General features: G+C 37.2%; 2 protein-coding genes across 2 annotated transcripts; one reads left to right on the top strand and one right to left on the bottom strand.

Annotated features, from left to right (window-relative positions):
* The first annotated feature begins 6,436 nt into the window (after positions 1-6,436).
* LOC111370603 (G-type lectin S-receptor-like serine/threonine-protein kinase At1g11300) lies at positions 6,437-10,396 on the top strand. The gene is made up of 7 exons (XM_022992395.1): positions 6,437-7,833; positions 7,999-8,106; positions 8,189-8,385; positions 8,467-8,677; positions 8,761-8,995; positions 9,076-9,226; positions 9,333-10,396. Exons 1-7 carry the CDS (start codon positions 6,522-6,524, stop codon positions 9,621-9,623), a joined length of 2,505 nt encoding a protein of 834 aa, XP_022848163.1. The 5' UTR covers positions 6,437-6,521; the 3' UTR covers positions 9,624-10,396.
* Positions 10,397-10,564: 168 nt separating this feature from the next.
* Positions 10,565-13,898, bottom strand: LOC111370604 (shikimate O-hydroxycinnamoyltransferase-like). The gene is made up of 2 exons (XM_022992396.1): positions 13,377-13,898; positions 10,565-11,609 (listed from the first exon to the last, which is right to left on the bottom strand). The coding sequence occupies exons 1-2, from the start codon at positions 13,788-13,790 to the stop codon at positions 10,626-10,628; spliced, it is 1,398 nt and encodes a 465-aa protein (XP_022848164.1). The 5' UTR covers positions 13,791-13,898; the 3' UTR covers positions 10,565-10,625.
* Positions 13,899-14,159: the final 261 nt, after the last annotated feature.

Here is a 14,159-nt window from a genome sequence, read left to right as displayed (position 1 = left end):
TAGGAGCGTCTTCGACTCACATCACTTCTTTACCTTTAGAAGTAGAAATTCTAGGAAGGTTCTCCCTAGGTAAAACAGTGAGCAATTTGGAATCTTTGCTGTTGCTAATTTTGAAAGAGCATCGACATGAGCATTCTCCCATCATACGATTGTGACAACTCAAACTTTTCAAAATTTGGGACAAACTCTATAACCAACTTCAGATATGCGGCCATCCTCTTATCCTCGGGTGAGAAATTTCCATAACCTAGCTAACCACCAATTTTGAGTCATTGTTGATGACTAGCATCTTCACTTGCTTTTCCCTAGCTAATCTGAGGCCAGCTAGGAGGGCCTCGTATTCCGCTACATTGTTTGTAGCATTGAAACCAAACTTTACAACACAGTTAAGTTTATGTCCTTCTGGGCTAACTAGGACCACTCCTGCCCCTGATTCAGTATCCCTAGAGGAGCTATAAAAAATAGGTTCCATGTAGGAGGTTTGGTTCCAACTCTTCTTCCATTTCTGGAATATGGGTAAATGTTGCCACAATGTCTGCAAAGGTTTGCCCTATAGTGGTGGTCCTGGTCTTGAAAACAACGTTGAACTCGTCAAGTTCCGTGACCTATTTCATCAATCTCCAAGAGGCATCAAACTTCTGTAAGATTTTTTTGAAGGGGGATTTGGTGAGTACTTGTATATGATATGTGCGTAGAAATATAGCCTCAATTTTCGAGAAATCGTCACAAAAGAAAGAGCCACCTTCTCCATGTCTGGATAGCGGGTCTCTGCTGCGAGGAGTTCTTTGCTCACATAATATACAGGCAATTGGTGACCCATTTCTTCCTTATAAGCACCAAACTCATAGAATTGGAGGTTACAACCAGATAAAATTGCAATAGTTCTATAATTTTAGGCTTGTAGAGAAGGAGACCTGTCCTAAGTTCTTTAACTTTGCACTTTTTCCATCCACTTAAATTTATTCCCCCTTTCAGAACCTTAAAAAAAGGAAGGCATTTATTTGTTACCTTTTAGATGAAACGATTTAAGGCTGCTATGCATCTAGGAAGGCTTTGTACCTCTTTGGGTTTTTGAAGCAATCTCATCTCAATCTGAGCTTTGAACTTCTTAGGATTGGCCTCTATGCCTCTTTCATTAACCATGTAGCTTAGAAATTTCCCTGAAGCAAATTTGAAGGTGCATTTGAGGGGATTAAGTCTCATCTTATACCTTCGCAATATTCATAAGGCTTTGTCAAGTTGTTTGATATGATCTTATATTTTTAAGCTTTTCACCAACGTCGTCCATATACACCTCCATTGTCTTTCCAGTAAGGTCGGCGAACGTCTTATTAACCAGTCTCTGATAAGTGGCCCGGCATTTTTCAGCCCAAATGTTATCATCTTATAGCAATAGAGACCTCTATCCGTTATACATGACTTATGCTCTTCGTTCGCTAAATATATCAAGATCGGATTATATCCTGAGCAAACGTCCATGAAGCTCAATAATTTGTGCCCAGCAGTGGAATCAACGAGCTGATCTATTTGTGGAAGTGGAAATTGTCCTTGGGGCAGACTTGATTAAGATTGAAAAAATCTACCCTTACCCACTTTTCATTGTGTTTCTTAACAAGTATAAGGTTTGATACCCACTTCGAATAGATTGATAAAAGGATCGTCAATCAATTTCTTTACTTCATCCTTTAGTACCTCATACATTTCAAGGTTAAGGGTCCTCATTTATACCTATAAGGGGTAGCTTCGGGATCAATTTTTAAATGGTGACAATTGACTTTTGAATCAATGCCAACCATATCTTCGTATTTCCATGCGAAGATATTCAGGTTGTCATGCAAGAAATACTTTAGCTTTTCCTTAGCCTCCATTGGTAGGTCTGTTCCGACAAGCAAAGATTTGGAGGGATCCCGAGAATCCACTGCAAATATCTTCGGTTCTTCAACTGTGGTTTTATGAAGTTCGCAATTAATTTTGTTGGGACCTAGGTCATCAAGGTTAACAACTTCTTTAGCAACTCTCCTTTCTTCAAGGGTTGATTGTATCTCCAAAACAGCCTCTTAATCACAGACATCTCTCATTTCGATGTCCTTCCATTGTTCAGGCTTTGCCCTTATTCATGGTCGTCACGCCAATGTCATTTAGAATTACATTGATGTCTCTTGGTTCAACCTTCTTAAGGGAGTTTGAATAGCATTCTTTCGCACTACTTTGATCGCCTTTGAACTTGGTGATGCCTTTCTTTGCTAGAAACTTCATGTTTAAGTGGTAAATGGATGTGATAGCCTATAGCTTCTTTAATGATGGCCTTCCAAGCACTCCATGATTAGCAGAACGGTTGTCAACCACCAAGAATATCATAAAATGATGACCAGTTAATGGTGTTGTCTCCATCTCTGTTCCTATAGTGATTTTCCCTCTTGGGATGATGTTGTCGCCAGTGAAACTATGCAAAGAAGAGTTCATTGTTGTTAGGTCATGATCAACTTCTATTTTATCGAAGGTTGTTCCAAATATGATGTTGAGCAAGCTTCCATTATACACCAACATTCTTTTAAGGCCATTTTCGAGCCGTTATTCGCAATGTGGATAATGCACACTGATAACGTCGTCTTGTGTGAAGGTGATGGGTTGAACCCTTCTCCTAGTAGAGGGTCGACTGCTGTTGACTATGAAACTCGTCGTTGGGAGTTCCTTGGCCTCTCTTGCATAGTTTTCTTTGGACATTTTTAGTCTCTTTCCCAACATATAGGCCTCTAAAAATTAGGTCATTTTTTCGAATGACTTCATGGTCATCATTGGTTTGGGGCTCCTCCTCTACCTTTGGCATTTCTTAGGTCATTCCTATCATTTTCTCACCTTTTTTGGGGCATCATGCCTAATAGGACACTTTGTCTCATCATTCCTAGGATGTTGATCATGCCTAGGAAATTATGTGTCTCTTCCGGGGTGCCTGTTCCTCCTATGATTGTCGACTTGGAGATACAGTGTGATATCCTTGCAATCAGCAGTACTGTAACTATAAGAGTGGTGGTAGGTACAATAGAAGGGTGCTTCAATCCTATTTCTAGGTTCAAGGCTTTGTCCTCTACCTCTCCCTATTTGAGGGAATCATTGACTTGATCCTCTTTGATAGGTTTTAGAGTTATGTTTACTTCTTCGTATGTTAAAGCAAGTATTGCATTTAGTGTTATTGAATCAAGCACTTGTTTAGGATTGAGGAAGGTCAACTGTCCGACCTGGTGATCCATCAAGTGAGAGGTGGACCCTTTTCCCGTTTGCATTTGAGGAGGCAGGAGTCCCCTTGTGGCCCTATTTTGATGATCTTTCAATCTTTATTGATAATCTCAAGCCTTATCATTTCCAGAAAAGCGTCAAAACTGGTAGGGTCCTTGTTTTATACATATCTCCAGAGGAGAGAATTCATATACAACCCTCCTCATAGGGCTGATAGTGCCTCTGTGTCAGTAACTTACATGCAATAGTTCATTTCATCAATGAAACGAGATAATAAGTTTTTTAGCGACTCTTCCCTTTGTTACATTATGTCTTGCAGGGGTTGTATTGACCTTTTGCCTTCTTTGCTAGTAGCGAAATGCTTAAAGAAAGCCTTCTTGAAATCTAGCCAACTTCCAATGCTTCATTTCAGGAGTCTAGTATACTATATTTCAGTTGATAAAGCAGCATGAGAAGGTTTCCCTTCTGCAGGGTGTTCCCTAGTCCTACAAAGTACAAACTCTATTCATAGTAATGCTTCTTTTTAGTTACTTGGGCTCCTTGGCACCGAGCAATATTCCTCTCTTCAAGAAATGCACCTGACTTCAAAAAAATGGTTCATCTTGGAGTTCTCGATTATTCTTTCTTCAAGAAACACTCAAATTCCTCCCAGGAGTGTCTTTCCAATGGCCTTTTCTCCAATGGATTTTTGTGGTTTAGTGTGTAGTTTTTCACATACGGTGCTTTCGTAATGATCATGTTTCGTTTGGAGATTAGGAGCAAATGAGATGATGAGCTTCAAAATAATGAGATAGAGCATTGACAAAAGAGTTTTGGAACAATGAGATAGTACCTCGATAGCTAGCTTCTTTATGTTGACAGATGTCTCCCGTGGTTCCACGTGGCTCCCACTATGAGCTTCGAATTATGAAGCGTAGCAGAACGTTTTATGGATTTGCCGACTATGTGATCATCTAGATGATACGAAGTCCTTGTATCCATCAGTATTAGTTTTTGCCTTCATTTTAACAATTCATATAGTGATAACTCTCATCGAGTGTTTGTAAAGAAAGGCCGAGAAGGTCTATAATGACGATGATAATCTTGTCATTGATTGGGTTCAAAAATTACTAAAAACTATATAGAAAGTATTAAATGTTGTTATATGTTTTGTTTAGCAACTTTTTGGCGCACTGTTAAGGTGGGTGGATAAGATAAAATCTAGATAATAAATATATTTCCTTTCCGCGAAGGTCAATCTTTGTCTGAAGATGCAATACTCATTAGTAAGCGTTTGGTATATGAAGATATTTATACTTCTTTTTATAGATGAATCAAAAACTTTCAATTGAACTTACACTTATTTAAGTGAGCAAATATGTCAATGATTAAGTGTGTTTTTTGTAGCAATTTTTCATCCCAAAAAATTAATTTTTTTATCGTTATTTCATTATAGAGGTTTTATTTTGATTTCTTTACTCATAAGTGAGATCCACTTTCTCTCTAATAGTCAAAAAAATTAATTCTCATAATCACTATCAAACAAGTCCTAAATAAAATATAAGAATTTGTAACGAAATCATCTCCCTCTTTTTGTGGAAGCTTTTCAACATGTTTAAAAATAATGAAATTTCTTTGCAAATAACATCGTCACCAAATATTTTGTGTATATTTTTGTTGCTTAGTGGCAAAAAATCGAAAAATCGATCAAACTAACCAAACCAAATCGAGTTTAGTCGGTTTGTACCAAAAAATCGATTTGATTCGATCAAATTTAACCATTAAAAATTCAAGGAACGAGCCCGTCAATTAATCGGTCCAACCTATTAATATATAACTTTATTTTAAGATTCATATTTTTAAACTTAAAAATAGAAGAATAAAAACATAAATATAAATCTTTCTCGTCTACATTATTGTTGTTGTTGTTGTTGTTATTATTATTGTTATTATCCAAATTTCAAGAGAAAAGAAAAGCAAGGAGATGAATTGTTCATGTAAACTCCAAATTTAGATTGTGACCTTGCTTCTCAATTTGATGTAATTGTTTGTTGATAACTACTGGATACATAGGATGATTTTGGAAAAATCCACCATTTTTTATTTGCATTATATTTCTTATTAATATGTATTACGCAAGCCCTAAATTAGATTTTTTAACCTAAAATAGAGAGGTAAATTTTTTTATCTCGGAAAAATGTTCAACTGAATTCGATTTTAACAATTAAATTGGGTAAATTTGGGTTGGAAGTTATCCAAACTGATCGAGTTGATTTTGATTTCTAGTTGAACTCATGACCAACCCAACTCATTGGTTATCAAGCACTTTCATAGGTAGATATACTTGTCTTGATTTGGTGAGTAACAGAAGAATAAATGACAATTATTTTAAAATTAGTAGTAGCAGTAGGCGCACGAGATGAGCTTTCGGAATTAGGCAGGGACAAGTTCAAATCATAGGAGGTTTTGACTTCGTTTGGTTTAGCTAATGTTGATAAAAATTAAGCAAAAAAAAAATTATAATTAATTTTAACTATAGAGATTTATAATTTTTTATTCATAAATTTCATCAAATTTTATCAAAATTTACTAAAACTCTATTTTTAGCAAAATCATACAGGGACTCAACAGGAAAGCTGCCTTAATTTTCCATGTGTAATTTATTCATTGATAACTATCTAGATTCAATTATTTGCACTTTGGAAAGGCCAAATTAGAGAGATGAAAAGAAAAATAGATTTCCTTCAATAAAATTTTTAGAGATAACTTTCTTTGTTTCTTTAATTAATATAAAATGTCATATGTTTGATTTGAGTTATACTATTTAATACTGTTAATGTTATAATACTAATTTATGTGACATTAATGCGACATAAAATAAGAGTTAGCTTTACCTAAATTGGTGTTATAGCACTAATGATGTTAAATAACGTTATTCGTCTGATTTTTGTTGACTATTCAAATAAGAATCTTAAAAAATAATTAAAATATGTTGAACTAAACTTAACATTACATTTTTCCTTATAAACAACAATTAAGTTTTACATTAATATTTTTAATTATATCAAAGAAGAAAATCATTTTAGACAGCAAGATGAATCCAGCCTCCAGGCAAGTAAGTCAATGAACAAGTCAGCTAAATCTGCTAGTCAACAGAAGAATAATTATTTGACGAGAAATTAATTCCGATTCCATTCTGACGGGCGAAGGACTAGAAAATATCCAAATCCTGTGCACATAGCCATCGTTTGAATTAACTGGCTTCGCAGAAATTTCTTGCTTATTAATCTAGTAGGGTTCTTTATGCAATGGCAGCCATTTCCACAAGAAACTCTCTCAGAACCATGATCAGCGGTAGAAATTTCTTGGCAATTATTTTTTGTCTTTTTAGTTATGGGTTTTGTTTAGAAACAGATACCATTAACGCCGGAGTAGTGCTTAACGATTCTGCTACAATAGTTTCCTCCGGCGAGATTTTCACGTTGGGATTTTTCAGCCCCAACGGCAGTACTCGGCGTTACTTGGGCATATGGTATACAGTTACTAAAGATACAGTGGCTTGGGTTGCCAATCGAGATAGGCCTCTCAACGATTCATCAGGGACCTTCTCCATATCTGCAGATGGAAATCTTGTAATCATGAATGGAAATCAAGAGATTATTTGGTCATCAAATGTTACGTCAAATTCTACTTCCGGTAGGAATACTACTGCCCAATTATTGGGTACTGGAAATCTTGTCCTCCGGGATGTCACCGGCAGCGGAACACTATGGGAGAGCCACCGGTATCCCACTAACACGTTTCTGCCAGCAATGAGAATATTTCACAACACAAGAACAGGCCAAAGGGTATCATTAAATTCCTGGAGAAGTCCTCAGGATCCTGATTATGGAAATTTTTCTTCGGGTCTCTACGCAGTTGGGATCCCACAAATTTACATATGGAATAATGGTCGTCCAATATGGCGCAGTGGTCCATGGAATGGCCGAGTTCTTACTGGAGTAACCCGCATGTACTCTGTCTATGTCGATGGATTTAGCGTGGCAACTGAGGAAGATGGCACAGTAGTTTTCACACGAGCTTTTAGACAACAGGCCTTAATGACGAATTATTTGAACACCGAGGGAGTTCTTGTTGAAGCGGCCTGGGATAATCAGAAGAGAGAATGGAATCCCACATGGCAAGCACCAATAGATGATTGTGATTTCTATAACAAATGCGGTCCATTTGGACTCTGCTACTCGAACAATAGGCCGAAATGCAGTTGCTTAACAGGGTATGAACCGAAGAACAAAGAGGAATGGGATAGTGGGAATTGGAGCGGTGGATGTGTGAAAAGGACACCCCTGCAGTGTGATCGAGATAATAATGCAACTGATAAACACAAAGTTGATAAATTTGTGAAGATCGCTCTAGTGAAAGTGCCAGATTTTATTCAGTGGTCGACCGGTATTGAAACTGAATGTGAAGGCCTGTGCTTGGGAAATTGTTCTTGCAGAGCCTATGCATATGAACAGGGTATTGGATGCATGTTCTGGAGTGGAAGCTTAATTGACATTCAGAAATTCTCCAGGGATGCAGGTTCAGATTTCTTTGTTCGGGTGGCTTATTCAGAACATGGTACTTCTGCTATCTTTTTATTTGTTTTCAAATGAGAAGAATAATTCGTTTCCTGTCTATAGTACTATGAATCTCTATAGTACTAAATTAATGTTCATGAAATTTTGAACAATGTCTAAATGTCCTTTATGCAAGTCATTAGTTTGGATGCTTGTTTTGTTTCAGATGAAAAGAAAGACAAAAAAGTAATAATCATATCATGTGTAGTCGCCACTTTGGTTGCCATTTCCTTTTGCCTACTTTTATCTTGGTGGTGGATGTCTCGGCGAAGAGGTACGCACAAGGCATTTGGATTGGTATTTAGGCACAAAAATACAGATATCTCTAATCGATGTTATATTTCTTTGCAAATTAGGCCGCAGTGTAACATTAGAATATGAAGGAGGTGAAGTAGGCCAACTGAATTCAAGTGAAATCAGGCTGCATAATGCCATGGATAAAGTTAATGTTGAAGAGTTACCACTATACAGTTTCGAGATGGTTGAAAATGCAACGAACAATTTTGACGTGGCCAATAAGCTTGGAATGGGTGGTTTTGGTCCAGTTTTTAAGGTAATGTATCTTGCTTATGCATAATGTCCAGTTTTAGTTTTCATGGAATCTACAAGTGCTGAAATTGCTATTTGTGTGTAGGGAAAATTGGAAAATGGGAAAGAAATTGCAGTGAAAAGGCTTTCAACAGAATCTGGACAGGGGCTTGAAGAATTCATGAATGAAGTGGTTGTCATTTCTAAACTCCAACACCGCAACCTTGTTAGACTACTAGGATGCTGTGTAGAAAAAGACGAAAAGATGCTAGTATATGAATACATGCAAAACAGAAGCCTAGATGTTTTTCTATTTGGTTGGTTCAACTCGGATATACGTTACCTTTTCAATTTATTCCCATTTCATCTCAATACACTCACGATCACATTGCTTATGCAGATGGTTCGAATAATATTCTTGATTGGAGGAAACGTTTCAATATTATTGAAGGCATTGGCCGAGGACTCCTCTATCTGCACAGGGATTCTCGATTGAGAATAATCCACAGAGATATGAAGCCAAGTAACATATTGCTTGATGAGGATTGGAATCCAAAGATTTCAGATTTTGGAATGGCCAGAATATTCGGAGGCAACCAAAATCAAGCCAACACTAGAAGAGTTGTTGGAACATAGTAAGTGTCTAATTATTTCGTCCATTTTAGACTGTGGATTGTCAATACTGGTGTGGTTTATTGACACAGTCTTGTTGCAGTGGATACATGGCTCCTGAATATGTAATGGGTGGCAGATTTTCAGAAAAATCCGATGTTTTCAGTTTCGGCATTTTAGTATTGGAGATTGTAAGCGGGAGAAAGAACACGAGCTTCTACAGTGACGAGTTGTCTTTAGGCTTTTTAGGATATGTAAGTGCACTTGAACTCATTTCGAATTCTTCACTTAATCACTATAAGATTGTTGTTACAATATCTTCCTTTCTGATTCCGATAAATTCTTCTTAATCCTTTTCAGTCGTGGAAATTATGGAACGAAAAAAATGTTCTGGATTTAATCGACCAGAGAATATTTAGTTCAAGCTCATTGGCAGAGATTATGAGATGCATACACATTGGATTGTTGTGTGTTCAAGAAATCCCTGTAAATAGACCCTCCATGTCAACTGTTCTATCAATGCTTAGCAGTGAAATCTTTGACTTGCCGGTGCCGGAGCATCCGGGATTTATGGACATGTGGAATGGGTCCCACTTCAAAACAGCGGAATCTGCTAACAAGGTCACTATTACTGTGCTAGAGGGGCGATGATGACAGATAATTTGTTTACCCTTCCATCTTTCGAGTTGTAAATATCGAGGTAGTTTTGTTCATAACAATCACGAAGGAAATCACAGATTTGCCAAGATTTTGTGTTGCTTTTACTCGCCATTTCTCCAAAGATAGGGCAACAAATTTCTTAAACTCATCAGAAAAGAAGGTGGATACAATAACAGCAAATTCTTTAAGATCATATTGATTTTTTTGTAAAGATCATGGATCATGGATATACTAGAGAATACTAATAGCAAGACTATTTTTATAAATTTCAAGAATTGAAAAAAACCTACAAAATATGTCACATCTGTTCCTTAATCTCTTACATAATAGGATGTTTGTAGTTGGTTGTTAGTACGAGAAAGCATTATCCTCGTTGAGCTCCTTGACTATCGCTCGGACCCCTCCCAAAGGGTTCCTTTGCTCCTCCGTTTTAGCTCCTTAACTGATCACTCTACTACTTCCAATAGCTCAGAAGACAAAAGAAGCTCCATTCTGATATTCAAGAGGTGAATGAGCAGGGGGATGAGGACACGTTAGAGATCCTAGCCCTAAAGAGATCTCTAACGATAGTTAGCGACATTGAAGGGCCTTAGGATGTACTCAAGAAGGTATTAACTCTTTTGACTTCATTAGGCTCAGGGGCTAACTCATAACTCTAGCTCAGGTTACTTTGGAACAAGTTGTTAAGCTGATCTTCAATGGAATTCCAATTGAAAAGCCTATATATTTCAGATTATATTATAAATCTCCAATGTTTTTGAGCATTTCCTAACTACATGAATTCGTTTCTTCCTGTTAACAGAAGTTTTGAGGTTTATAATCTCGTATAAATTTCCACCCATTCTAGTTACTGTTCTTTGTGGATTACTCCTGCCCCAAGTCAATCTTTTTGGTTGTTCGAATGTTGCAAAAGGCCATTTTTAAAGCCGAACTTTAATTTCAACTACATATAACAATAATTATTACTATTTTTTATTCAATACACAATGAAAATCAGTTGAAGCATAGATATTCAGAATTCAAAGGGCAAAATACATCAGCTGCATTTTTCTCTATCAACTCCAATTGCCCTTTCAACAAGTGCATGTAAACAATCCAATCTCCATTCCCCTTTGGACTTGGCATTGGCATAACATAACCAGATTTCCCTCCCCACGGAAAATGGTACGACCCAAAACAAGGCTCTCCCCACCCAAAATCCATTTTTTTCACCGGAAAATGCTGCCCCGATGACACCACCACCGCCGGCTCTTCCTCACTTACCCTTGCGCCGTATATTTTGGCCAGGCATGGATCGGGACGATGATCCTCCACCCAATCTATTAGCCCCAAGAAATGTTCTTTTGTCACTGCAGTACCTAAAAACTCATGAATTTCATTTGCAACCCAACTCAATGGTTTCTCCTTCAACTCCTCAATTTTCTTCTCCCCAAATGGAATTGACAGAACATTGCCAAAATATGGTTTTATCAATTTTTCTTGGTTTTCATCTCCATTGATCAATCTAGTCCTCCCGTCAACCACAATTCCCAGTCTACAAAAATTATCAGTTCGCGTAAATTCGCTGGTAACAATCATCTTCCATAGAAAGGCACTGAATGCCTCCAGTTTCGTCCTTTTTTTCCCACTGCTGCTGTCATTATCAGCATTAGCCAATGCTTGGAGATCATTGATTCGATCAGATACAATATAATATATTCGACTTATTGCTATTTGATCATCATCATCATCTTCATCGGTGGCCTCCGGCGGCGGCAGAGATGAAATCGGAACGTACATGTTATCTACCGAAAGGTCGTAACTGGCGGGCCGGCGAGGGAAAAGAATTGACCGGCGGAAAGATGGGGTTTGAGATAATGGCTTGGACATAGCCATCTCCGCCCATGAAACGAGAAACATGTTGGCGGAATAGGCGTCCGCCACCTGATGTGAAAATGTGCATGCTACCAACAATCCGCCGCATTTCAGTTGTGTGGCCTGCCATAAAAAAGAAATAACTTACTTATAAGTAGATTTTTTACGTTTATAAATATTCAGATATTTTAGGACAGCATTGGATTCTTATAATTGATTGTCAGCAATATCATCCAATGAAATTGATATAGATTTCTGCTGAGACTTAAATATCCATTATGCGCTTTTTACAAATTGTGGTACTATTTCACTTGTTCTATGAAGAAAGTTACGTGATCAAGAATCTACTTAAAATCGTTTTCCACAAGCCAAAATCTGCTTAAATGCAATGTGAAAACTGTGATAGTTTGTTGACGGATGTGAAGGGCGAGCGTGGAACTACTCATATATATATTTTTTGTTGCATTCTTATCATCGATGTTCCATTAATTAATACATCTTGTCCTAATAAACATTTTTGTCTAAAAAGTCGTTATCAGAACATAAAGACTTATTTATCCTCATGTTTTTAAATAGACAAACAATAGCAAAGAATAACCCCTTTTCGGTAGAGATTTTTCAGAATATATTTCGCGAATTTTTTTTTTTTTTAAAAATGCATGATTAGAAATAAAGTTTAAAAAAATGGCCAAACATGAACTAAAGTAAGATGGATAATTATCATTCATTTTAAAGTACGATACCAGAATTATTGTCGTCAGTTTCCTGTCACATATTTCTCAAAAATGTGGACATAGGATCTCCACAAATGAAGTCGTACCAACTTTGACTTCTAATTCGACCTAATCTCGAAAAGGTTGAACCCCAACTTGAGGGCTTCCACCGTTCCGTCCCGCTCCACTCCTAGAATTTTGTGAGGGAGGTAAATCGCGGAATGTATCCCAATAGCCCAAAGAACAAGAACTGCATGTACACTGCACTTACAAAGAAATTCGACCTAATCTATGTTGTATGTATTCGCGTCATAGCATATTTTAAACGATAAAAACTACTAAAAAAGGAGCGTGGACCCTGTTTTTTCCGGAGGAACGTGTAACGCGTGGCCTTGTTTTTCCAGAGGGACGTGTAACATGCGGCCTTGTTTTTCCAGTGGGACAACCCCAAAAAAAAAGGCCTAGTGAGAAGAATTATTCTAAGAACCCTGCTCCCTGTCCCGGGTCAGGGACAGGGTCAGGGTCAGGGACAGGGGCGCCACATGGCGCCCCCCTATTGGAGGGGCGCCTGCCACTGGCCGGCGCCCCTCCAATAGGGGGGCACCACGTGGCACCCCTGTCTTTCTCCCTGTCCCTGACCCGGGACAGGGAGAATTATTCTTATTCTAAACAAAACTATAGTTGCCGTACTAAACTTGTTTCTTCAGCCAGCATTGATTCCATTAGTAAAACAATATTATAACACAAAATTTGTTTAGGAGTTTAGTCGATACATTCAAGTAATTAAACAGAAATTAAATACTAGCAAGAACAAATTCTTTATTATAAACATGAATATTCGGGGCTTGACACCCTATAACGATGTTCCATATATAGAAAAACTCATTTTCGAAACATCTCAAAATATTTATTTAGGATTATTATGCAAAATAATATAAGCCCCTATTTGGTTTGGTTGAATTCGGATATTTAGTAAATTGAGATAGAAGTTAATGAAATGTGTCGTTGAAATGTTAATAAAAGTTATAAATTCTATACAAATATATAATTGAAAATAAATTTAAGAAAAAAGGGGATCATTTATTGACCCAAAAGTAGGATTATTAGCATGATGTAAATTTAAAATTTCAAAGTGCACATGCAAAAAACGAGGCGTAAATTTAGTTTAAGTACTCACCTGGATGGCCAGCAGTCCTTGCTGTCTCTTTGGTACAAGCTTTCCTTCGACAGTGGCATCAGGATTGTACAAGTCAAGCTCCTTGAGCTCTACATCGGCCAAAGCTTCGACGAAATCGACCCCCCGGTTGTTGCAAAGAAGTTCGGGTTCACCCACATCGTTCTTTACGAGCTCGCCAGCAAATGCAGAGTATGACACTAAAGTTTGTGCCAACGCCTTCTTAAGAACCACCACAATCAAATCGAACGTAAAATTTTTTGGTTTCTTGTAACAAAAGAAAATGCCGACGTTCATCGGCGGCAAGAGCAAGTCGAGGTTCGAAAGTGGTAGCTTATTCTCTTGAATGGGCAATACTGGCACCACCACCTCATTCTTGCTTACCTTCACCTCAAAATCTCTCTTTACGTGTACCATTTTTCTTAACTTCCTCAACAAAATAGATTGTATTTGATTAAATTAAGAATGAAAAAGGGTAGTTGGTACAAGAAGAACTTTGTAGAGAGAGAGAGAGAGAGAGGAGTGTTTTCCATAGAAGACTAAACGGGTATTTATAACCTTAAATTCCTTAGGATGGTGGGTACAATGAAAAGAATAATATTATGCAACTCCACTAGGTTACAATCGCAATTTAAGTAGCGTTAGATGATAGAGTAAATAAAATGTGAAATTAAATGACTTATTTAATTTTATCTATTATTTAATAAAACATTAATACAAACTAGAATGAGATTATAAACTCAATAGAACTAAATAACATTACTCTAATGAAAATTACAAGGGTAC

This window comes from Olea europaea, chromosome 21, assembly GCF_002742605.1.
Source record: "Olea europaea var. sylvestris chromosome 21, O_europaea_v1, whole genome shotgun sequence".
Classification (NCBI taxonomy): domain Eukaryota; kingdom Viridiplantae; phylum Streptophyta; class Magnoliopsida; order Lamiales; family Oleaceae; genus Olea; species Olea europaea.
Note: the sequence above shows the minus strand (reverse complement) of the source record. Positions and strands in the feature narration are given on the sequence as shown.

What these genes read in the sequence shown, in the direction of transcription:
- LOC111370603 (XM_022992395.1), top strand. Translation starts at nt 6,522, where the DNA reads ATGGCAGCCATTTCCACAAGAAACTCTCTCAGAACCATGATCAGCGGT. An exon ending in GGTGGCTTATTCAGAACATG is followed by an intron (nt 7,834 to 7,998) that starts GTACTTCTGCTA and finishes GTTTTGTTTCAG; the next exon opens with ATGAAAAGAAAGACAAAAAA. An exon ending in AGAAGAGTTGTTGGAACATA is followed by an intron (nt 8,996 to 9,075) that starts GTAAGTGTCTAA and finishes GTCTTGTTGCAG; the next exon opens with TGGATACATGGCTCCTGAAT.
- LOC111370604 (XM_022992396.1), bottom strand. Translation starts at nt 13,790, where the DNA reads ATGGTACACGTAAAGAGAGATTTTGAGGTGAAGGTAAGCAAGAATGAG. An exon ending in AAGGACTGCTGGCCATCCAG is followed by an intron (nt 11,610 to 13,376) that starts GTGAGTACTTAA and finishes TTTTTATGGCAG; the next exon opens with GCCACACAACTGAAATGCGG.